A 25,734-nucleotide genomic window follows, 5' to 3' on the forward strand; every position below is an offset into this window, starting at 1 on the left:
ATTTCTATTCAGTTGCATATACTAACTGCTCATGTATAGAAGCTCAACCATCCATTCGTATGTTTCTCGCTAAAAAAGACAAGTTTGTGGAACAAGTGACCAAATATCTTTGGACGATATTGTACATTGGCCTTATAACAGCTACAATTAAGTGATAATATTTGTACAGAAATAATAATTCACTCGACTTTTCGAGACGTGCTCAATAACACTGTCCAAAAAATAAAAACTCAGGTTCTGTACATGATTCTTTTAATCTTGTGTGCGATGACTTTTAAATTTGACAATTTTATCTTTTTTTAAGTTGAGTCCTCCAAAGTCTAAATATGATGAAAAAAAGCAATTTTCAAATTTGTATCTAGTGGTTCTGAATGTATAAAAATTACCCATTAGTTATTTGAGTGGAGAATATTTATTGGACAGTGTAAGGAACTTCATGGTTTTAAACAAACTAGAAAGAATTCAATACTTGTTCGAATAATCGAAAAAATAGCATCAATTTTGTTCTTATAACTATTTTCTCTTTTATCATTCATTTACTTCAATTTATATACTAATAAGCTAATTTACCAGAATTTAAATATCATCGTATGTCAAATTATACATTCACTTAATCGAAAAATTTAAGAAATCTAATAATATTCTACATGAATGTTTCTGGCAACTATTTCCGTATCTGAAATAATTTTTCTGAAAATTATCGACTGTTATTGTAAAAATAAAATACAAAATTCAGTGAAAAAGAACAAAAATTGTCTAATAACTGGGTCGATAATGTAGTACATATAAGATAAATCATTATCATCGAACGGCATAACGTAAACGAATACTAATTAAACATTTCAACAAACATATTTCTATTCTTGGAGTTGCTGTACAAAAGCTCTTACTAGCATTTAGTTTTTGAAGATATTTAATTCAGAAAGATGGAAATCTCGACCAATTCTGCCAGTGCACAATGCGATCAGCTGAATACTACAAGGTTAAGCGGTACAAATTTTTGTAAACAATTAACATAATATCGCTCATAGTCTATTAACGTTAACATGTAATCTTCCTAACCGTCTATTTATGGATTCGTATAAGAAAATATCTTAATTCCTAATATCAGCGAACGTCATTTTTCCTACGAAAAGATAACACTTATTTAACATGAGAACTTGTTATCCCGTCTGGAGGCTAAATCTAGTCTAGATTTGCAAGCGATCGTGATTCGGTAAGATTTACCTGGAATTTGCATTTCTTACCTACTTTAAGATACATATATTCTTATATAATTATATTGTAAAAAAAACCGTTAATACTTTCACCGTTTATCATTAAAGAAAAATATCAATTTCCTCGAACACCTGTAATTATCCATGAAAATGGAGATTTCTGCGATCTGTTCACTACACATTCATGCTGTAAATAGAACGTAATCTTAATCTCATGTTTTTACGTAAAACATGAAATGTGACATACGAAATCGATCAATGAACTATGCAGCATGGTGCTAATGGTCACATTTACCGTAGCATGCAAAGGTATTGGAGCCGCGAAAATTGTTTTTAATATATTTGATCATAAATGTCTGATTGTTCTGTTTTAAAGAATTATTAATTTCTTACAGAGATATACTTACCTACTTACTTTGATGACAAAACAGAAAGGCGATGTTTAAGAATTTTTAAAAAATTATTAAATATATCGATGTCAAAGTTTATGGACTTAACAATTTATACTTGAAGAGTATACAGTATTTTTTAAATAAAAATATTAATTTAACCTGTACTTTAAATCGCAAAATTCACAGTTCATGTCAGTAGGGGAAAATTTCAGAGGAACACTTATTATATTATGTTAATAAAAAATGCAAAAATTCACAACCTACTAACAAGACATTCATTTATAATGTTTTTCATACCTGTCTGGAATATTTTACATTTATTTTATAAAATCGAAACAAGTCATCCGCATATAAATAAACATATTTTCCTCTCGTTTAAACTAATAAGCATGAATTAAATTAAATTACTTTTCATAATCATCATGTATATAATAAGAAATTTTACAAAATTTTGCATTCTGGAGTTATGAAAAAGTAATATCGTGTTTCGATACATTTGCACGCCGCTGTATATACACTGTATAGTTAATCACGACATAATTTTTATATTGCTTACACATACACACAAAAAAAAAGAAACGAGTTCACTGTAATCGTATGTTATACAATGTACTGTATAATTGTAAGGTCGTATAACGAAAAGGATCTTTAATGTAAGTAGCCGTCGTAAATGTAATATAAGACGAAATAAAGAAAGTTCCAAGAATAAACATTGCGTTGTAATCATCAGGCATTGACAGCTTCGTTGGCGTGCTTTAATTTTATATTCCTTGCAATTTCGTTATATTACAGTTGACTTATAATTCATCTTCAATTAACAGTCTAAGCTTCTCGCCAGGTGAATTCGGAGGTTCCGATTGCAGTAGAGAAATTGCCTCTGACAAAAGTTCTTCCCTATCTTCCCCTGGACAATCAGACAACTCCCGCAAAGTAACTGCAGTATACAACGACAACCTTGTGTTGTACGGATCCAATATCTTAGTAGTTTCTATGATTCGTTTACACAGATCAATTTTCATCGGATCGTTTGATGGTAACAATTGGATCAACGAATGGCTAACACTGATACACAGATGGTGGTTAGGATGCAGCAATGTAGTAAGTCTGAAATGTTACATAAATAATCAAATGTTAATCAAATAAATAATATAAATCTGATATAGTAACAATATAAATGAAATAAGAAATAAGGAAAGCAATATAAATAAAATAAAAATGATACAAACAATAAAACAAAAAAGTTCTTTTTTATTTTCGTCATTGATTGGTATGTATACCATGTGAAACGAAAAGTAATCGAAGAAGAAAGAGAATTTACCGATTCAGAAGGTCGACCAATGTCTCCTTTGTTGCCCTGCTCATAGCTTCGTCAACATCGTCTTCCAATTTCCCAGTGAATTCCATCACTTCTGAAGCAGTCAATGTTCCAGGACACAATTCACATTTCCAGTCTGAATCGAAGTTCAATGGATCCATCGATAAAATGTAACCGTTGTCTTGGGGACATATTAAGGTGCCAAGATGAGTACCTAGTTCGGTTGGGTCGGTGCATCGTTTGCAGTAGCAAGAAAAGTATTTTGTGTCTCGGAGATGCGCTCTTCGGACCAACGTTGACCAAAGTGCATGCGTATACATTGTACTTAGATGTTCTCCTCTGAAATTGGTATATAAACATGCAGGTACAGTGATCCATAAATATATTTACATGATCCACTACAATTGTCAGAGCTTCGATCTAATTACTTTGTGAGAAATATTGTAGAAAGATCCACCTGTACTTTTACAATTTTTAATTCATATTTCAAGAACCTTTTTACATCATATAGCAAATAAAAAAGTGAGGATTATAAACGCCTCTAAAAACGCTGAAAAAACTTTTGTACGAAATAAAACTTGTACGACATTTAATAAAAAGAAATTGAGATCATCCGACATATGCATGTTCTTCGTGCTAATACAAATTCGAAAATTATTTATTAATGGATCATATCCGAATGCAAAACGTAACGCAATGAAAAATAGCTGTTAAGTTGATAAGTAGAAAAATAATTACAGAATATCTTGGTTTTGGTAAAACAAACATACTTCTTTACAGAGCAAAGGACTTTCACGATGATACGAGGCCTTCCCTTGTCATCCATCTTAAAACTGTGTCTTGTGTTTGCCAAACAAGAGTGTTCCAATAGACATGCGGTTTCATAAATCGCCACCGAACCTTCGGGTGGCATCGTTTCTAGAGCGTTCACATCTATTAAGCCGCAAATTTTCCCAATAATATCCTTGGCTCCTTGTACGTCTGGTAGAAGACGTTCTACATACTGACTTACATTCATGACCTCTTCGTACGCGATTGTTCCCTCACCGCGGGACTCTTCATGGCTCTGTAATTTTTCTAAAGCCGCCCATTGTTTCGACTTTTTCAGCCACAATATTATCATACGGATTACTAAGAGAATTTCACACCTGTAATAAATAAATGCGATTGTAGGCACACACCAATGACCATTATTTAATGTTTTGTCATTGGTACTAGAACTAACGAGTATATCACATAATTCTTATAAAAAAGTATAAGACTACATTCTTTCTATGTTTATAAGCGATATACATTGTATTATATTGTAATGAACTATCAGAAATTCATGATTAGAAGTCTTTGTAATACATATTAACAGTTTTTATATTAACGAACTTGTTGAGATTTCGCAAGATTCTTAAGGTAATATTGCCTTCCAGTATTATTTTAAAATAACGGTAAATTTAAGGGGTGTTATAAATATTTAGACAGTGTTTTCCAGAAATTGAATCCTTGGAAAATGTTCATATCATATCTTTGTTGCAGAAACATGAGTACACATATGTCCATCATTTCAAAGTTTTCTGCAAGAGGAAATCGTTTACAACACTTGTCGCCTATAATTATATTCGGAAGATAATAGCGAATAAGCTAAAACTGCGTCAGCTAAACTGGAGCCATCCCGACTACCGCATGCAGAAATACGTAACAATAGTGCCAGTTCAGACAGCATTTCAACGTCAACAATCGCATCATACTTTAAGATTCAGCAAATGAACATTAGAGAAAATAAACTGAAACGATTAAATTTAATTTAGGTCTCATTCGAAATAATATAGAGTATTTACCAGTGGCACGGAAAAGTAATCGTAGTGGCGATGCGTGGAAATTTTCACTTAAAAAAAAGATATAACAGAGATTGATAAAATACGTAACCATTAAAAAGAAATTGAATGCCAAGTCTGTCTTAACAAACCGCAAAGGATTAAATATATATTATATTTTTATTTTATACCGCAATTCCAATTCCTTTCCAGAAAAACAGACTCAGATTCAGAGTAACAATTTATTTTATATCGTATAGGCACCTCTATGTAATATGTTATCTATATATTCTTAAAATATTACTACTCTAGCATAACAGTATCAACATATCCACAATATTCACAAGAGATTGTCTTCCAGGACATAAAACCATATGCAACATCTTAAACACACGTATTAAATAATGTGTATGTCGGAAAGAAAAATTTCAGAAGACAATTCAACAAATGATCTCTACAAACCTAGGAACAATCTTGGCATTGAATAGCAACGGACATTCCAAACCATGTCTGTTCTTATCGGTAAGTCCAGGACAGTTCACGTCACATGCCGGCCAAAGACAAAACTTGCATATCGTGGTGGTAGACTTGCATTGTTCGCCGCAGCCAATGCAAACTCTTTGATCCGTGTGTAATGCCGGACCCCAAACCAAAGGTGATTCAGACAGAATCAGATCACCGGGACTCAGGTCCCTTGACGCCAATAAATGTCGTCCGAGTTCGGGGCTCTCGTGAATCTCCCACGCCTGACAAACTGACCTGTGGTTGGGCCAATCTTGTCGCTGATGTTCTTTGCTGCAATAAACTTGCCGCCTGCAACCACTGCATCTAAGGGTCGCGTTCAACCGATCGCCGCAGATCGGGCAGCCGTCTTCACTTCCCGGTACCATGTCTACCAGATGACTGAATATTTAATCGCATTCCATTTTAATGCGTTCTCACATTCGAAACCGAGCTGGATTTCCGTTGCTTCCGTTGAAGTATTTAAAGAATGTGTTTGATTTAATATGTGTTTTATAAATAATTACGGGATAGGTTGAAATGAATCGATTTATAAAAAGTTATTGCTTCTGATATTAAAGTTAATTCGTTTATTAATGCACGAATTTTCATTATGCGCGATATCCGTATCTTCTTTACACTAAACCATTTATGTAAATTGTAAAATCAACTTGTTGCTTTGCGTTCAATTTATTTACCAGGAGAAAAATGTATGAAACATAAATTTCAGAAAATACAATAAGAATTATTTATTCGTTCAGTTTTGCCAGTAATACAGTATTATTAAAAGATTGAAATATCAGATAAAATATTTAGGAAAATGCTTAAAATGGTTAACATTATGGCGAAAATGAAAAACATATGTTTTGTTACACGTTTGTGAATTTAAATATAAAATACTTCAAACCTGTACGCTTCCAGATAAATAATTAATGCAGGAATTATACATACCTAGTAAAAAGTTGGTAGGAAATTAGTTACGCACGAATAAAGCAAAATAACTGTACACTTTTCGTTTGCAACAAATATTTTATTAACTTCTCATTTTTCAAATTAGAACAAAAAAAATCAATAAGTAGAATAGCATGGAGCTTCTGCTACTGACATTTTAACTCTGAGAGCATCGTTGTCTGCGCACAGCCGATTTAATTATAGACACGGTACACTTGCGTAGACGTTTCTATTTCCGACAAATATAATTACGTGAGATTCTCGCAGAAAAAGAAAAATATAAATGTAACTCGACTAATTATAACAAACAATTTATTGTCCATAAGCGTACTTTCGTATAAAAAAAACAGTTCGTTAATCAAAAAATGAAATTTGTGCATGATACATAAATCGGCGTCGCCCATGTAAACATTAAATATCGTCAGAGGAATATATCGTGAACAAACGTTATTCCTCTGAATAATTTGCATTTGTAATAAACTCAGCACCCGTCGCCGCTAATTCTAACGATAATGAAGACTTCGTATTTACAAAAATCTGATATAATAGATATGCGCAATGTATTACGTTACTAGGTATTAAATCTATCAGATGTATGTCTATATACAAAGAAATACGAAAATATTCAAAATAAATCGGAAATCAGCAAAAAATCGTACTGACCTAATACAAAATGATCACATAAATATTAATACATAAATATATTAGTATTACGTCATTCATTTGCTATTTCTCTATTAATGACTTTATTAACAATACCACGTTGAGAGCCTCCTGATAAAATTATAATAAATTCTATTTATAGCAAATATAAATGTCATAAATCATCTTAAAGTTAGCCTCTTAATGACCATTAAACCTCGGAGAATGTACAATATTTATTTCCTACGCTGCTTAGATTGCATAAAAGAGAGACAAATACATGTATGTACGTATGTTTGTACATCTTATCAATTTGTGAACATTCAACGATAAGTCTGATCATGGCTGTCATTTTATCACTAGCATTTTGGTCGATAGTCATCCATTCACTACTACTTTTTATAGATTTCTCAAGAGCAATTAAAGTGATCGACGACGATCAGACACAAATAATGTTTGCCAAGTAGATTCAAGACTCAAGTTCATTACCTCATCCTGCATTTACATAAAAACTATATAAACAAACTAAAAGGAAAGAAGTTATTTATATTTTTCGATGGTAGTGTTTTATACTACTTGTAAACTTCACTGAAATCATACTAGAAGTCACAGAATAAAATAATACAAGAATTTGTTTAACAAATCACTGTTTATATCACGTTCGAGTGAGTCACAATAAAGTTTGTTCATGTATCACATTCATTTGTAAGATGACTCATCAAATGTATTTTTGAACTTGAATCCAGTTAAGGGGGTTTTCTGGTTTAGATGGTAAAAAAATCGAGCTCATTACAGCTTTTTATTCTCTATACTGTCATCAACGCGATTTCATGTAATTTTTGAAATTGTAAAAGTTATACAATTATAAAGAACTTCGTATCACTGAAAGGCGTATAGGTGCCATAAACCGACCCCACCTAAGTTTGCACATGATGATAGTTTTGTATTTATCCTTTACTTTGATAAAAGTCACGTGAAATTAGTTCCTTCTCGTTTCTTATGTGAGACATTCAATTATCTGTACGAAGCTGACGCAAGTATTTTTGAATTTTTAAAAAGGACAGTTAATCATGCAAAAGAGAAGTACTTATACAAGAAAAAGTGCACAAAAAACTTGAACTCGTACGGAGCATGAAAACACTTGATATTGCAATATATCTTGCAGTAACCATTTTCAATGAAAATAATGTAAAAGAATGCAAATGAAAACTGAAATAAATGCAAAAGAATTTGTTAATCGTACAAATTACGAAGATCTTGATCGCTCTCAACGAGAACAGTCAAACACTGCTAAAACAGAAAAAAAATATCTCTAAGAGAAAAAGAAACATTGTATAATCCATTTTGCGAAAAAGGTCTTCTTTATAAACCCTGATATAGCAAATTAAGGTAAGTGTCATCATGAGTATGTAATTGCTTATTTCATAAAAATTGAAGTGCAATTTTTTTAAAACCTAATCTTTCAATTCATGCTATTCGCATGCTTTTCACAAAAATTACAAGCTTTATTAGCTTCCTTATTTAAATACGCGTTATATATATCTATCAGTCGCTATAGTTAAAACTACAAATACCTTAATTGTACAAAAATTTTTGTTCTGACTAATTAAAGCGAAAAAAGCAGTGAAACTAAAAGAAAATGAAACATATACGTTTTTCTCTTTGTTACTAAAAAAATTTCAAAAATTACTCTAAAAAGGCACTTCTACACCAGAATACCCCCATCATTAACAAAAATATAATACTAAGACTTATAGTAGGTGGAAAACTCGTTATCTCTATATAAAATCATCACATTTAACGTTATAATATTACATCTATTTAGAAACCATAAGCGATATAACACTGTATAGTCAATTATTTTAACATTATATCTACATATAAAGAAACACTTTCTCTCATTATTAACGTAATAAATACATACTCTAAGATATTAATTAAACACGAAAAATCAAAGGAAAAGTGAAACTGAAGTTAATAAACTCTGGAGTAACATAACTTTTTATCTACTAAAATTTACTTTGGAAGGCAACAATATAATCTAAATGAACTATTATATTATGGATGACCATTTGATAAATCGTACAAAAATCTAGACGAACCGCAGAAAGCTCTTTTTATATCAGCCAGGTCACTATCATGTAACTTAGAAAAATAAATACTTAGAGGTACTTGATTTTCATTTTTCTTCTTTTTTATTCAATGTGTAAATAGAGTTGTCAAATAAAGTTAGTATTCTCAAACTTATTATCAAATAAATATAAAACTGGTATAACCATTAGCGATCCTTCTTTGTGTTATTTTTAACACTACCACTTACATTGCGCAATGATTTACGGAAGCAAATTGAAGATCGCACTAAGTGCCAAATATCTTTTCCTGTACATACTAAATTACAAATGATCAAAGACGGCGACTCATATTCATTTGGAACAATACCATCAACAGAAGATTCAAAGAAACTAAATAATGGAAACCATATTCTGGTTCTGTTTGAATCCCGTTGCATTAAGGCTTGATTATTTGCTAATGTATGATAATAGAGAAATAGTCGAGAAGTTATATAAAAAGCTACAAAAACATCAATGGAATAATGCTCATGTGCTGCTAAGATAAAAAATATACCAAACATATTGAGCATCCATGTAAAAGTATGTAAAAAGTACAATTGTGTTGGTGTATCTGTAAATAAAATATTTATTGAATATTATTCCTATTTATTACATAAACTTTCTTTAAACTTAATACTCACATTCTGTAATGAAAAAATTTAACATAGTGAGAGCAACAGTATGGCCACTAAACATATAATCACCACAGGTTCTAACACCTTGAATAGACATGCCAGCCCCACGCCAAATTACATAAGCCATAGCAATTTTATTATATAGATCAACATATGCAGAACTGTTAAACAAAAATAATTATGTATATGTCCATTTATTACTGTTTGTTTAAAATAATGTACCTTGACCAATCATCAGAAACTGTTCGTGGTTGACACTGTAAATGTGCGCCTGGTACTGACAAGGAAGTAATAAGCATTGTAACACACCTTAATAGGAAGACTGTGCCAGATAAAGCAAAGAATCGTCGTAATAAAATAAATCTGTAATGTATATAAATTATTTAAAATTTTTGTTTGTTTGACTTTGTATTTGAAACCAAAGTTTATAGCTTATATAAACTTTGAACACTTTTACCTGTATTTATGAAAAATTAGTACAATGAGCCATATTGCAAAAAGTATAGTTCCTGTGACTTCGCACATGTCAAATGCCCAAGGTATATGTGGCACATTATCCAAAAATATGTCAGGCAATGGAGGATACTTTTTCATGTCAGGCACTCTATCATGAACAATGACCATCACAAAAGCAGTAATCCATGTAACAATAAATAAATATGCCAAACTAATAAAAGCTTTCCAAATTTCTGGTGGCAAATGTGATGCATGGCCATCTTCTGACACAGATGCAGAATAAAATTCATTCTCTATAGAACCCTCATTATTTAATCCCGTACTAGGTATCTAAAAATAATAGTTACATTAAAATATAAAGACTTATATGATATTATTCTTACATATTTTACATATAACTATACAATTAATAATTTCAATTTAAAAAAAGAATAAAAAATTGTCTTACTTCCTGTTTATGATGGTTATAAAAGGTCGGTGAAGGAAATAAGTCAACATATCCCAACTCAAATAATACTGCCATGTTTTCTCTTTTTAACTGGTTTATACTAATGTACAATCTTTTTATATCACCAAGTTTCTTTATACACATACGGTCTGATTTTAAATCTTCTTCCTTCAAAGTCAAAAGGGCTCTACCATCAATTTCCTGATCCAAGAAAATATAAGAAAATTTTTCATGGCCAATTTCACCAAGCCATTTTGCCACATCATTTTGTGTCCAATCAGCTATATTTTTTGCAGGCATTGTTTGTCTAATTACAAAATTTTACAAATCCTATAGGAAATATATTAAAAATATATCTATCAATTAAGTTAGTATTATATTATATAGAATTTAACATTATATGATCAAGAAAACAAAGAAATAGATTAACATAATGGAAAAATGCAATAAAAATACACAGCCACCTTATAAAAATGAAAAATAACATAACATAGACAATAGAATTATGGAAAAATATTGAAAATATGATAGTAATAAAAGCTTATTAATATGCTAAGAAATAAAAACTAATAACAGTATTTGAAAGGATAACAATGGCAGTAAAAATGATATATACATCTACTGATTCATTAATAATTTTTCTATAATGTTTTGTCATTTATGTCTCACACGTGTAACCTAACCATAAAACAATATTCACTTACCTTAAAAATTTAATACGAGGATTACCAAAGCTAGACATCACAATTTTTAGTGCGTTTAGTGTACATAATGTATATATATGATGAATATCATAGTCTTATTGTCAAACGAAAACACACATTGGCAGTATTTGTAAACAACTCAATCGAGACAAAATCATTGATCAAAATGTCACGAACATTTAGATACACTCATCACTTCATTGTTCTTTCGGTACAAAGAACAGTGATAGTGCCATGATACATGTTATAATTACTTAATGTAGCACTGAATCTTACGATATGTTAGTCATACCGATAAATATTGATAAATTAGTTTGTTCAACGATGAGAAAGAAATTCCCAAAAAGAACACAAATATAATTAAAAAATGTACAAATTATTTTAGGATAAAGTATAGATAAAGAATAAACGCATTACTTAAAACTTCATCTTCTACTAACACGTAAGTATAACATAAGACGTCAAGTACAGATTTTCTCTTTAAATACTTCAACTTTTAACCATGTATATAGTGACTTTCCATTTCCACAGTATGCGTGAACAACCTGAAAGTGAGTACATCACGGAAAGTTCGTGTGATGCTATTGAAGCGAGCACACAACGCATGAAAATTCTATGACTTGCATCGTGTCATTTTGATGCAGAGTTTTCCCATCTATGTAGAGATTTAAACCGTAGCATAATCATATAAATATAAATTATTATATGTGCAAAGTAATTTATTATATAAATATGTGTGCAAAAATATTTATGTTCATAAGTCAATGAAAACCGTATTTCCGTAGTATTATTATTAACTGACGCCACTTCTGTCGTTCAAATATACGCGCCGTACGCGATGCATATTCTAATAGAAATGAAGTATATAAGATGTTTGATTACTACTAGCCCATCTAAATTCGCAAATCATCGATAAAGTCGAGCATGGCATTGAAATGGTACGAAAGTCCAAAAATACCCGAACTCTGTCTAGACATGAAATTATGTAATACCACGGCGGCTATACCCTTAAAAACCTAACAAATCCGGTGGGACTAAAATTTTTGCAAATAGTTTCATTTTGCATAAAAACAATGTTTGCAAGAAGGATTTTTAGCGACGCGAAGTTTAAGATGCAAAATTGAGCAAAAAACTGTTTTATCATTTTAATATCACTCCCTGTAATTTTTGAAATTGTTATATTTTAATTAGTCTGATATTGTACCGATAATTTCATTTTGTATAGGCAAAATGTTTACAAAAAGAATTTTTTTCAATTTTATAGTTAAGACACAAAATTTTGTGAAAGAGCGTTTTACTATTGTGGTATCACTTTCTACGATGCCGACACTACATGAATGAAATTACATACAATATTTTTTCTTCATTGATTCGACGTATATACACATTTTATATCTTCTAGTATCTACAAAAAAGGATCTATTCCATCTTTTTTATTTCATATCGTCACAAATATTTACGTAAAAGTATTCAAAAAGAGACAGGTACACTCCCAAGCACGGTTGCAGTTCATGTTGTAGTCGTATATAGTTCAATAGTTGACCGTCAGATTCAGGTAGAGTTCGCTAATGTTCGGGACATTTTTGACAGTGCCAGTAGTTCAACAATGACAGAAAAATACATTGTATACACAGTCTATACTATAATATCTTAAGTTTGTGACGTAGTTCGTATATTTTACTCGAGATGACGCGACATGTATTTTTGGTGTCCACTATCTAGGAAAAATTAAATACTCATTAAAAAAACGACGATCGACAATTATTAATGTATTTCGCTTTTTGAGAGAATCTAACAAACAATGTAACGCTGTTGATTATAGTGTATCTATACTTTTCTTAAGTGTTCCAGGTACATGGGACAATTGCACCAGAATCGTTGATGTAGGTTTATATTGTTGGTACTATCGACTACCTTTTTCCTGTAGTGGTACAGTTAATAAACAGTGCATACGAAACAAACACATAGATTCTTAACTGCGTTGACAGGCGCCAGTAAAGATTGAAAGTAGAGCGATCAACGCGTTACGTTTTTCATACTGTTTCACTTCAGTGTTGTAATAGCAGTTTATCGCGCGTGTTTCAAGACACTAGAAAGTAGCTAGCGATGCAATGTATCAAGTTTTCATCAGCAGATACCGTTTGGCTGAAGTGTCACACGGCAAGCCCTATTATGTTTACTGTATTGAAGTATTGGAAACAGAAAGTGGTACTCGATACTTTATTGAGAGAAGATACAGCGAATTCAGCGCATTACATCGTACGGTACGCTATTTTCCTTTTATTTCTATTGAAACAGCAATCGTTTCTGCGAGGAGTTAAAAAATTAGAATTTTTTGCAACTAGACAAACTTCACTTATACGAGTCTTGTGTAACACAGTCAGAATGACTGTTTTTATTTTTATTTCGACATCAGCAATTTTTATAATCATTAAATCCGGCTGTACTGTCTCTCGAAATGAACTAGGTATTATAGAAATAGTATAATGTCGACAATCCACTAGTATTTATTTCATTCGAAGACAGATATTACAATAAAAATAGTTGTACAGCTGAAGCAGAATCTTTGTCATGAGTCTCGTGCTGCTGAGTAAGATGAAACGAGGCAGGAGTATATCCGTCCTTTAGAATTTTTTATCAATGTACAGAACAGAGACAATGATACACATATACTATTTCTTTTTTCATTCAGTTTCGTTCGCATGACTAAACGTGAGATGCACACAATATACGCGTACTATCATTTATTGAAACACACGCATGCGTGACGGAATACACGTGATATACACCTGTTTGTGTTGTATATTGCCTTCAACAGTGTCACGATTTTCACACTTGCGTTACACAAGGTGTACTGCATGTACAGATCGCCCATCCGTGGACATTGACGTATAAAAGTGAGGCTAGGAAAAATATTTAAGCAGTTTCGGACTGTGTAATTACCGAAGCTATTATTACATAGTGTTATCTGTTCTATGATTTTATGTATAATAAGTTTCTTTCTGATTGTGTCAGTTATTATTGGGTCACCCTGCAGATGAGATGACTTGATATAGGTAATTTCTAAAGCTAGGTCATGCTCTAATTTCTAATAAAAGTATTCATCCTTTTATTCACATTCCTTTAACGACGTTTAACTAAAAATATATTTGTAAATTGCGATTAAAAATTTTCCTGGAATAAAACAATATTTTTTTTTATAAACATATCTAATCAGGTAAAACCTTGGCGTTCTGAAGAACTTCCGAATAATATTATTTCAAAATTTATTTGTAACATTATCTAAGATATGTAATAATGTATTATTGAAACAACATAAATAATCAGAGGTGTTCAAACAACAATTGAATTTATTCGTTTGAAATAATGAATTTATTTTTTATTTTATGGAATAAATTATTTGTTATTTGCGATTGTTTCCTGGTACAGTTTTCCATTATTCAGTGTCATATGACCCGAGAGAGCTAGTGAGATGTTAGAGAGTAGTGAAAGTGATTTTGTCATCACCCTTCTTGGCTAGTATCGTGCGGTCGAAGACAAAGATGGACGGTGACGAAGAAGCGAGAGACTTGGACATACATGAACACGTGTGACTATATAGGATGTTCCTACAATGTGGTACATCTGAGTAGGGAATGATTCTACATGTAAAAAATATATGTCGAAAGGAAATAATAATTATTTCTTACTTATGGCATCATTTTCCTAAAAAAATGAGCTATAAAATTCGTCTTTATAATATTATTTTAATCATACTTAAATTGTTAACCGTGCTATGATTTGCATCTAGTTGTTGCTATTGTCTTACTGTAAAAGATACATATATTACATTGCAAGGTTTATATAATAATTTAGTTAAAAAGGTACACTGGTATGTGTAAAATGGGTTGTTGACTTTTTGAGCATTTATTACATTAATAAAATAAATTTGAAAAAATAATAGTATTTTGTTTATTTACAAACCATTCCAATCAAATATAGAATAATGGAGATCAATGAGTGTAGTGTAAAATAATAATAACGTCAGGAAGCAAATGATGGCATTGCTCATGTTTATAAATACGATCATCACGAGAAATAAGTGTCCGTTGAATCGAGACTCTTAGTACATGCAAACCGGACTTTGAAACTTATCTTCGTCAAAAATGAAACTTTAAATGAAAAAAGTTATTCTTTTCTTACAATATATTTTTGCTCTACTGTATCGCGATTTCAGGCACACCCCGTATAACCACACAGATATGCAGTATAGCTTGTCTCGGTTTATTGTTTGCGCATTTGTAGTCTTTTTTCACATATATTTAGCTAGTGTGCCTAACTAAGCAAAATTCGACATTCGACCTCCGTAGATTCTCCTTTTTCAGCATTATAATTTTCTAATATTCCTTCATTCACCATTTGAAATACTATTTTGTAAGGAAATTTTCCAGTGATAAAGGAATGCTGATTCTTTTCCGTTTATTAATGAAACATTTTCTAAATCTTTTAATTTTTTCAAATTTTGAAAGGAATGCGGATTTCATTGGGCAGCTTTCATCTTCTCTCACTAATTATAATAATTTGCTATTGGTCAGTATGTTACACTTAACCAATGAAAACCGTAAACAAAAAAATCCCTAGCGATGTAACAAAATCCACTTCATCGCATTCCGCTTCGCTTGCGGTCTTTGTTGCGCGATTTGGCCAATGATAAGGGCGTTCCGAAACTGAGGCGTCACTGTTGCCATAACTACCGAACCGAGCGCCGCGAGTGGACGTCTTCCCTTGCCCCTCTGCACTTTTAGCTTGCCGGACGTTCCTCCAGACGTGAAATCTGCATTGTAAGCACCACCTTGTCAAAAAGTCAGCGTTAAAGTTTTCCCCTGCCAAAACAAGGCGGGTCGAGGAGCGACCACGCCACTCTCGTTCCTTTGGAAAAGCAACGCCTTTCCGAAAACACGCTATAAATACACCACTGAATCTATTAAACGCACTCATTCGTTAAAAAACCGCGCTTAATCGGTCAGCTGCCTTTGCTTTTGTTCTGTTACTTCGCGTCCCGTTTCGACATTTTGTGAGTTTAAGTGTGCCATTTTATAAAATGAAAGGACTTCATTGAAAACTGACTATTGCCACTTTGTGTAATTAATTAGGTTATAAATAGAAGGTGTAAGTAAATCTTCGGCGCATTTCGAAATTAAAATCATGGAATTTTTATAAAGTTTACCGTATATTTATTCTTTGAATAGCATCAAAAGTTATAGCAACTCTTCTTTTTAATGACTCTAATAATTAATTTTAATGTAGTTAATAATGTCTGATTATTGCTATTATATTTATTTACTTTTCTAATAATGATAACTTTGTTACACAAATGTTATTAAGACTGAAAATATTACTCTTTATTTAAACTTTATGAGTGCACTTATTAAATATTTATGCAGATATAATGATTCATTTGTAGTCATATCATTGACGCCTTTTTTTCGTGCCACGATTAGCCGTATCAATGGTATGTTTCATCGTTGTCACGACATTCTGTGATTTACTGGCGTTCCGTGGCAATTAACTCACGATGAAGCCATTTGTAAAACATGCATATGCGGTCAGTATTATAGTCTTTTAAAGCGTGGTCGGGTCGCTCGTAATTCACACAGCGAGCAAAAAATTAACTAGCGGATTTGTGCTAACTGGGTATCAGCACTTCTAACTCGTGATTGTTACAAATTTTTGTAAGTAGCATTAAATGTACCTGCGATTCTTCTCATAATTTTCACATTATATTTTTTTTATTATCTTTTAATTACTTTAAAAGATATCTGAAATGGCCAAAAATTAATTCTTGATATTTTGTGAATGTTTGTAACTTTCTTCAACTATTTGTTGAGTTACATACAAAAATAGAACAAAAGTTCTATTTTTTAGAGTAAATTAAATGTTAGTTTGCTTCGTATTTGTGGATAAGTTTTCGAGGTAAAATCGTTTTATTTTTCGTTATATTGTGATCGATTACACAAATAAGTTCTTATTATTGTTTTCACTTCTGTACTAATAATTAGATTGTTGACTTTGTTTCTGCATTTCAATTTGATGTTACATGTTACACAAATAATCCTGAAAACTCTTAACAAAAACTATAAATTCTTGTATGATCTGTGCTTTATGGAAACTTATTATTTGGAGTAAGTATTCCATTAAAATGTGTAAAAGAATTCAATTAGTTTATTATAATTATTATCGTTATTATTTATGTTGTCATTTACATAAGCTAGTTGAACAATTAGTGATAATATGTAACGCTTAATATATTGCGTATGTTCTTACGAGTGCGAACGAGTACGCTTCTAATTTGTGCAGGTTCACTTCTTATCTATTTATTATTTATCAGAATTCTCTTCTGTTCATCACTGTTCAAGTTAGAATGCTCGTAGTCTCATATTACTGTTTATGAAAGTTGTTAGTTCTCATATTCCTTTTTGTTTGTTCACTCCTACATCTATCCAGTGATCATTCTAAAGATTTTGTTCTACATTTAACGTATGTATTGTTTTCGTTACACGCACAACGTATAAAAATGCATACAACTATTAACAAATATCCATTTATTTGATGTATATATTTTTATATAACATACCAATTTATTTTTTTGACTTAGTTACGTATTCGTGATTAATTTACCGAAGAGAACCAATAAGCTTCATTAGATTCAGCGTTTGAAAAGAGTGACAAGATAATGTGTTAAAAACTTTACAGCAATATTTTACCAGTACAAATATTTCGAACAACGAATAAATAATTGTTCGATTATATTCTTGTTCAATTGCACTTGCACTCGTTAATGCCGAGTGTAATTCTTCTTTAAATTGAGTTTTAATCGTTTTACTAATTAAAAATTTAATTAAAATATAGATTGAAATAAAATAAAATTAATTTAAAAAATAATATTTTATAATCCATACAATGTTTAAAAATGTGTTCCCACTCTTTTAGTAGGATTTATTGAAACATTTGAAATAATAATATAGTCTTTTTTTTACATGCGTTATTGACAATAGTAACTATTTTAATTAAAATCCTAGTTTCTTGTCTTCCAAATATTTCTGGATTCGTTCTGTAACATTCTGTCTCCTAAGTAAAAAGTTAAATAAAAACGGTTCCACGTTGACTGTACTAAATGTTCTGTTTTTAAAATAAATTTTTACAACGTTACTTTAATATCTGAGGTCATTAGCAACGTTTAACATTTAATAGTCTACAGTTTCGTGTATAATTCTGTGAGAGTCAGAAATTGAGGTTTCACGAGTTATCATTAAAGTGTAATATTGTATTCATACCATATACAGTCGATCCTCGATAAGTCGAATCGCAAGAGAAAACATAAGATCATAATAATAAACATCAATTACAGAGGCTTCATAAAGGTTTTGACCTCTATGTAAATGTGAATTTCAACTTGTAAACGTTAGCTTAATTCTGAATTCGAGTTGTAAAGGTAAAACATCTAATAACACTACGTGTAAACCTAACGTGTGAATTTTACGTTTATTGAATTTTATAAACATTATTTGGTAAACATTTACATCGATTTTGGTTGATACAGTTACACGAATATATATACTACTTGTTTATCTTTGAAGCTCTAAATTCTTAAATTAAAATAGACAACCATCTAGGAACAATAGAATAAAGGTAGAACAAATGTCCGTAAACTAGTGATAACCAGTTAACTGCGTTTGACTAGTATACATGTCATCTTAAAGCTTGAAACGATACTAATTCTTTCAACGATGAATTATTTATTTTTCAGATAAACATAAATTTTGTTTTGCTTTGGTTTTTCATTAAAATATACCCTAGGTGCATTTGTCCTGCGTTTCACGAATATACACCTCATTTTTTCATTTTATTCCGCGCTACACGAGAGATTTTTCAAACTAAATTCCACAGTTAGCAGATTAAACTAAAAGTGTGTTTTAGAGGTTTTCGACTTGTAGAGATTGGAATTATCGAGGTGTCTACTGTACTACTGTTCTGTGTTGTACGATGGTAATCAGGATTCTCCTAAGTATGTCAATCTGTATTTGCAGCTGAAAAAAGAGAACGCGGAGCTAGCTCCGTTCCCACCGAAGAAGGTAAGAAACTGCCAGCCAAAGGTGCTCGAACAGAGGCGGGCGGCTTTAGAGCTGTACACCCAAAAAATGTTGCGCCTTGCAGCCACGAAGCAACAGGTTCTGAATTTTCTGGGTATAGAAGGTCGAACTGCCAGCGCGTCATACAAGAGGTATGCATTTGTGTAACACCATTTTATAAATACGCGCCGTCTCACTGTGATATCGCTTTTAGATATTGTAACGCGAAATTGTAGTTTCATTCTAAGAATCCGGAACACTTGAAACACCTCTCGGATTTCTTTTGATCGTTGACCTGTGCCCGTGGACTCTTGATTTTCGGACCACTCGGTGGAATTCTGTTTAACCAAACGAACGCTGTCAATCAAGTTTCCAGTCTTTAAGAATCCACTTTCAAGTTTTGAAGTGTTTATTTAAATATTTATATGCTTCGAGTTTATTTAGGTACTTCTAGAAATTGGAAATGTATTTTTATCAAATACTGTTGTATAAAGGAAAATTCGTATTGCAAATCGGTATAATAAATAAAGAAGTTTATAATACATTTTATATATAATAATAATAAATTGTAAATTTTTCGAAATAATTTAATACAAAGGTGTAATTATATCAAATATAGTCTAGGTGTAGTTATTATATGTACATACATCATGTATTTTTCGAGCGTTGCACTTCCCTTTTATATTTAACAATGAGTATAATTTCTCATAATTTCGTCATCGCCGGACTTTTCATTGAATACATTATTTCCCACGCAATTCATGAAGTTCTTGAGACCTTCATGATTAATCGACAGGTCATACGGGACAATAGAATTAAATGCAATGCTGAGTGGTCACAGTGATCCACTACTGAGTGAGAAATTATCTTTATGATGCTCTAAATGATCCAGTATTGACTGAGAAATAATCTTCATGATGACTTTCATTTAGTTTTATTTTATTTGAAAGAATTTATGTACTAATGACAAATTTGTGTCTTTTACTATGCAACGTAATAAATTTGGAATTTTACGTATCATAAATTTAATTCATTATAATGTTAACACTATATTAATAGTATACTATATTAATATTTCAAAGTCTATCTATATAAACATTCTTAAAAATTTATTATTTTCCAATATATATTTTAAATAATTAATTTTTTAAACTTTATTTACACACATAATTTTTCTGTTTATGAAATACACAATTAGTTCATAAATTTTCAAGATATATATTTTTCGTTTGTAATCTCTAATTTCAAGTGGTATTTTTAAAATGGATAATTGCACAAATGAAAAACAAGTGTCAAACATTGTTTTAGATACTGTGATATCAAAAGTGCATACAAATTATACTGTATTACTTGTTTCATTTATCTTGTTGTTCTAAAACATTTTTTGCCCGGACAATATTCACGGTGCAGCCTCGATTTTGCGAACGATACTACATTACTGTAGATCAAGACTGAAATATCGTTTTCATTTACTTTTAACGAAACTTCCTACTTTCGTCTGTTTGCGATTAACCTTAGTTTATCTTTGATTCAGAAAGTGCAAGGAGACGCAGGATAACCAGCAAGATCGTTCTAATGGTCTCGGTCACCATCCAGTATTAAGTTTTCACTGTGATCCGTACGTACAATCGAACTCGTCCTCTAGTCTTCCGGATATTGTAATTAACGGAGTCCTACTGGGTATATACAAGTTGTGAGTTACGAGTTCGTTGTAACAGTCACATTTGCAATGAATATAAAAGGAGAGCAAGTGAAAGGGGTTACGTGATGTAGTGAGTCGTCCGGAAAATTTGTGCTATTTTGATATATAGATTCGAGGCTTAGATTGTAATTTGTACCTCGTTCTACGAGAACTCTCAGTTTTCATTTTTTTCTACTTTCTTATTCCTTTTTTCATATTCTTCTTACTAATATTCTATTTATTTATTATAATTTTTGAATACAATGAACTTTCGTATAATGTGTTCCTTTATAATGAAAAGATTACGACAGTATTAACAAAACGTTATATACGTCATACTCGTGTAAGGCATTAGGTAAATTGAACGTTTTCTTCAAGTATTAACACTCGTAAGTAAATTCATTAGTATTTCAGTTTCATTTTTTTAGAAGAATTATAATACTCGTGCATAAAATTGGCAACTAATTAGCTAATCTATTATTATAAATATTTCGAAAAGGTATGCTGGTTAAAAAAAGGATGTTTTAGTATACTATTGATTAATATCAAATACTTTTTCACGAGATAAAATACTGTTAATATGTTTATACCAATAAACTGTTGAAAAATATTTCAATTTTAATTTTGCTGCCTGAAATGACACAACATGGACGAGGCAATATAAACTTTAACGACTTTTCGCCATGCCAGAGTAAACAGAAGTGTCTCAATATCTTCATTGTCTACATAAAAGTCAAATTTAGTAGATGCGGTATATCGACTTGCTATTCTTAATCGTAAACAGTTCATGTGACTTCGATTCTTGGAAAATCACTCGCGAAATAGTTTGAACTTGTTTCATCATCTTCTGTAATTTACAAACAAGAAACACTTCCTATCGTATGAAAAACATAGAAGAATTATATGTAATTCAGTTGGTTTAAAAAAAATATCTTGAAGTTTATACGCTCATCGGATCAAACATGTACCTTGGGAAAGCAAAGGATAATGCTTTCACTGCATTGAAAAGAGCACGAATTTTCCGGACGGCGTGATATTTGCTAGGAAATTAATGGAGCAGCTTTCTTGCGTGTCACCCTTTATCTCGGCGGAGATAAAACGATGAATGTCCGCCCACGGATGTACTACATACGAAAACTAGGTGCTTTCATCTCTAATGCTTCTTTGTCAGAACACGTGATCGCGCGTTGTTCGATTTCAAATTTGATTAACAGAGGAAAGAATTCAACTTAGGATAATTTTAAACATTGGAAAAAAATTAGTACAATTGAAAAGTCAAATTATTTTGCCCGACGAATTTATAGTTTGAGCTAAAATGTAACAGTACTTAGTTAAATCATTGTTTACTAATATTCATTTAAGAGAAGCTTAATAATATACCTGCCGTTCGCTTCAATTATTACGTCATCTTTAGTAATCGTCGAAATGTTAATGACTTTATTTATTTTTCCTGGTATTTCATTGTTACAGTTTTTTACTTAGCCTTCATTGAAGAAACATCGTTCTTCCTTCGCTATTTCGTCCCATAAAATTTTAATAAGAGCGAATGAGATTCAACACAAAGATCTTAATACAGTGAAAAGAGTATTAATTGTTCTAACTTTATACATTTTATTCTAATGAAGAGACAGTTATACAAACCTTTCAGAAGTACAATGAGATGTAAAATGTTTGTTGTTTAAATAACTATAAACTTTATTATGAACAAGGGCATTAGTTTCTGATAAGATATTAATGATTTTTGGTATGATTTACTCAAAGCTAGAGATTCACAGTTTTTAATAGCAACGTAACCGTTCTGTATGTATATTGCGAGAAACGAACTGTTTCGATTTTTTTTCGATATAAGAAGTTCTTGGAAGATTGCTATAACTTTTAGATAACTTGAAGGCACCGTGAATAAAAAATGATTTCAAAAGTGCTACAGTGTGGTCTCATAAAATGCTTCCTATATATTCAAAACTGTGATAAACATTTATCAAGGTCTTGTCGGGTTTTCCGTCTAAGAGCTATATGAATAACGAGAAGTCTTTAGTTAATTTTATATAGAATTTATACAGAACATAGTTCAAACAACAAAATGTTCTATAGTGATCATGTTTAAATTTACTGGAAATAGAAAGATCTCGTTTTACTTATTGAAATCGTTTTAATGAAAACCTAGTTTCCTCTTTTTAGTAAACTAAATATTATGCAATTTTGATTATAGCGTAATAGGAAAATGTTATATGAAGTTTATTTAAAACTTTATCAATTGATTACGAACATTTATAAAGTCTAGGCGACTCGGCTGATCACAAACATAATTGTATATTTATAATACTTAATGGAGGCAAGTATTTCACAGAAAGTTGTTGAATTTTGAAACAATATTAATACACGAATGTAACTACTCGCAAACATATCTAACTAAAAAAATAAGAAATATAAATGTGTTTGCTACAAATGACTAAATAATATTAAGGCATTCCAATTATTCTGCTGTATGTTCAAGAACTTCCTGTCACGAAGTTATTTTACTATTGATTATTTAATGAAATTCGATCAACAATTGCGTCCGAACAAAAGTTCATGGAAACTACGAATGGTTTCAGTGTTCTAACAAAACACTTTTTGTAATAACTATACCAGGCAATAATGTTGCTTAAAACCGTAGCTATATAAATATTGTAATATACAACAACGTTTTATATAATAAAAAGAAATGGTAAAATCGGACCAAATAGTAACACGAGTCCTAAGGATATTCAAATATCCGAGCGAAAGAGATGTTCACGTGTCCATAAACTTACTGTTAATGATCAAACGTGTCTCGTGTCACGATACCACAGCTGTAAACTGCTTGAAACCGATACTTTGTACGAATTGAACGCTGTCCACAACTATGTAACCGTGGCACACACGTCAGAAAATATACCATTGTTGTATTTGAATCATCGTCTCGTTTATTTCATCTCATTATTCTCAGTTTACATTACTTGTGACATTCATCTTAGATCTATTTAAACGTTATCGTATGGATATCTGGATTGTAGATGTAAATGTAACTCAGAAGCGGATCCCTTTGCGGTACAATTCGCGTTAATTCGTTTACTACCGTTTTAGATTGGACATCACGGACACTCGGTTATAGTTAGCCATCCCAGACGATCTCTGTCCCTTTGTTCCATTCGTTTCTTTTTTTCTTCATTCTTTTTTTTTCGTTTTATCTCATTTTCGTTTATACCACGTTTTCGAACGGTGCGATCGCGACGGTGTTGCGTATTTGGTGCGCAGCGTTTGTATTCGCGAACGAGATGGCTTCAGCCCTCGAGACAACGATTAAACGTCGAAGGAGACAAAGTCTTACAAGTGAAAAAGATACGTCTCCGCAAAATCGAGACATAACGACGCGGTAATTCGTTCTTCGTACTTTTTCATCTGCCCTTTTCGTTCCTTTTTTTCCCTTCTGTTTTATAGGAGATTACGGTGACTCGGATGATTTAACAAGAGGATCGGGGGCAGGAGGAGCATGGTACGGTTCGTCTAGTTACTCTCGTTGATTATAGCCACGACAGATTAACCTGGAAACTGGCCTATCGACTTCCTAGCATCTTAATCCGCTTTATCGGACGCTAACGGGGAGCAAAAGTCAAAAAGGAGGCGTAGAATTCAGGCGGCGAATCGTTTTTTGGTCCACTGGATCGGGCGTGTAGTTTTAACATTTGCACTCGGAACGCATCGAGTTCTCGCTTTCTCTCTCTCCCTTTCTTTCTCGCTTTCTCTCTCTCTCTCTCTCTCTCTCTTTCTTTCTCGCTTTCTTTCTCTCTCTCTTTCTCGCTTTCTCTCTCTCTCTCTCTCTCTCTCTCTCTTTTTTACTGCTTTGATCTGCTGGGCTGCTAAAAAATAGGATTTTTTTCTGTTTTTCTTTATTCATGTTCTTGTTCGTTTGTTTATTCCTCCGCGTGAACACGGAGATGCCGTGACAACGGTAGTAACATATATGCGTGTATGTATGTATTTTATGTTTCGTATTTATTTATGTATATATGCATGTATGTATATCGCGGTAGGACCTTAATTCGTATATACAAATTACGATTCATCTCTTTAATGCTGCGGTACAATTAGTTTTTTTTCCTTGTTCGATAAACTGAATCGATAAACCTTTCATATCAAATGTATGTACTGCGTTAAATATATATTATATACAAGCTCCTCAGTCTTGTGCGAAGTGTAAGACGATTTTAGGTTCTAGCCACTTCTGGGTGAAACTAATTGTGTCTGTAACCCGTTTTCTTCTTGTTTTTTTTCTTTCCTTCTGCGTCGAGATAAAATAGTCGCAGACGATCAAAATCTCTCGTCTGCTATGGCGGGATACGAAATATTCGTCGTTGTAAAATGTATAAATGGTAAAACGATTTATTGCCTGTGTGCTGGCAGTTTCCCGTGAACTTCGTCTCGTTTCGCAGCTGTTCGATCGCGAAACGGAAAAGGAGAAACGAACAGAAAGAAAGAAGACGCTGACAGGTAAGTACACCCAACCCTTTGCGAATGAGAATACTTGGAACTTCTGAAAACCTTTCATACAAAGGACTGAATTATTCATCGAAGTGTTATACATTAAAAGAGAAAAAAGTCACGTATCAAAACCTCGTTGTTTGAATAAGTAATACTTGAACTATTATAGTTTTTATTATTTCAATTCATAGCTACTGTAATCTTCTTATAAAAATGATATAACTGCATTTATTGTGATAGCGATCGATTTATATTTTTAGTTTACTAT

The 25,734-nt window shown here is 31.7% G+C and overlaps 3 protein-coding genes across 11 annotated transcripts in view; 1 reads left to right on the top strand and 2 right to left on the bottom strand.

Moving 5' to 3' along the window:
• Positions 1 to 1,861: 1,861 nt before the first annotated feature.
• LOC116433367 (ceramide phosphoethanolamine synthase-like) lies at positions 1,862 to 11,763 on the bottom strand. 9 transcript variants are annotated; one of them, XM_031991362.2, is made up of 7 exons: positions 11,618 to 11,763; positions 10,474 to 10,803; positions 10,027 to 10,355; positions 9,792 to 9,932; positions 9,576 to 9,730; positions 6,182 to 9,505; positions 5,408 to 5,542 (listed from the first exon to the last, which is right to left on the bottom strand). In XM_031991362.2, exons 2-6 carry the CDS (start codon positions 10,771 to 10,773, stop codon positions 9,102 to 9,104), a joined length of 1,329 nt encoding a protein of 442 aa, XP_031847222.1. In that variant the 5' UTR covers positions 10,774 to 10,803; positions 11,618 to 11,763; the 3' UTR covers positions 5,408 to 5,542; positions 6,182 to 9,101. The 9 variants fall into 9 exon arrangements, with proteins under 9 accessions (XP_031847219.1, XP_031847216.1, XP_031847217.1 ...); XM_031991363.2 differs by having other exon boundaries at positions 11,595 to 11,748; XM_031991360.2 differs by having other exon boundaries at positions 10,474 to 10,780; positions 11,178 to 11,741.
• Positions 11,764 to 13,111: 1,348 nt separating this feature from the next.
• LOC116433373 (sorting nexin-24) lies at positions 13,112 to 23,899 on the top strand. Its single transcript, XM_031991374.2, has 3 exons — positions 13,112 to 13,441; positions 19,244 to 19,437; positions 20,820 to 23,899. Exons 1-3 carry the CDS (start codon positions 13,289 to 13,291, stop codon positions 20,980 to 20,982), a joined length of 510 nt encoding a protein of 169 aa, XP_031847234.1. The 5' UTR covers positions 13,112 to 13,288; the 3' UTR covers positions 20,983 to 23,899.
• LOC116433372 (semaphorin-1A) overlaps positions 15,441 to 25,734 on the bottom strand; it is a 635,674-nt gene continuing 625,380 nt past the window's right edge. The window contains exon 15 of the mRNA XM_076368704.1: positions 15,441 to 16,008. Within this exon, the coding sequence (XP_076224819.1) occupies positions 15,794 to 16,008 (215 nt within the window). The 3' untranslated portion in view covers positions 15,441 to 15,793. The remainder of the gene's footprint in view (positions 16,009 to 25,734) is intronic.

This window comes from Nomia melanderi, chromosome 6 (assembly GCF_051020985.1).
Source record: "Nomia melanderi isolate GNS246 chromosome 6, iyNomMela1, whole genome shotgun sequence".
NCBI classification, from domain to species: Eukaryota; Metazoa; Arthropoda; class Insecta; order Hymenoptera; family Halictidae; genus Nomia; species Nomia melanderi.

What these genes read in the sequence shown, in the direction of transcription:
- LOC116433367 (XM_031991359.2), bottom strand. Translation starts at nt 5,619, where the DNA reads ATGGTACCGGGAAGTGAAGACGGCTGCCCGATCTGCGGCGATCGGTTG. An exon ending in AATGCCAAGATTGTTCCTAG is followed by an intron (nt 4,073 to 5,191) that starts GTTTGTAGAGAT and finishes TATTTATTACAG; the next exon opens with GTGTGAAATTCTCTTAGTAA. An exon ending in GTCCTTTGCTCTGTAAAGAA is followed by an intron (nt 3,264 to 3,694) that starts GTATGTTTGTTT and finishes TACCAATTTCAG; the next exon opens with AGGAGAACATCTAAGTACAA.
- LOC116433373 (XM_031991374.2), top strand. Translation starts at nt 13,289, where the DNA reads ATGTATCAAGTTTTCATCAGCAGATACCGTTTGGCTGAAGTGTCACAC. An exon ending in TCAGCGCATTACATCGTACG is followed by an intron (nt 13,442 to 19,243) that starts GTACGCTATTTT and finishes CTGTATTTGCAG; the next exon opens with CTGAAAAAAGAGAACGCGGA. An exon ending in GCCAGCGCGTCATACAAGAG is followed by an intron (nt 19,438 to 20,819) that starts GTATGCATTTGT and finishes TCTTTGATTCAG; the next exon opens with AAAGTGCAAGGAGACGCAGG.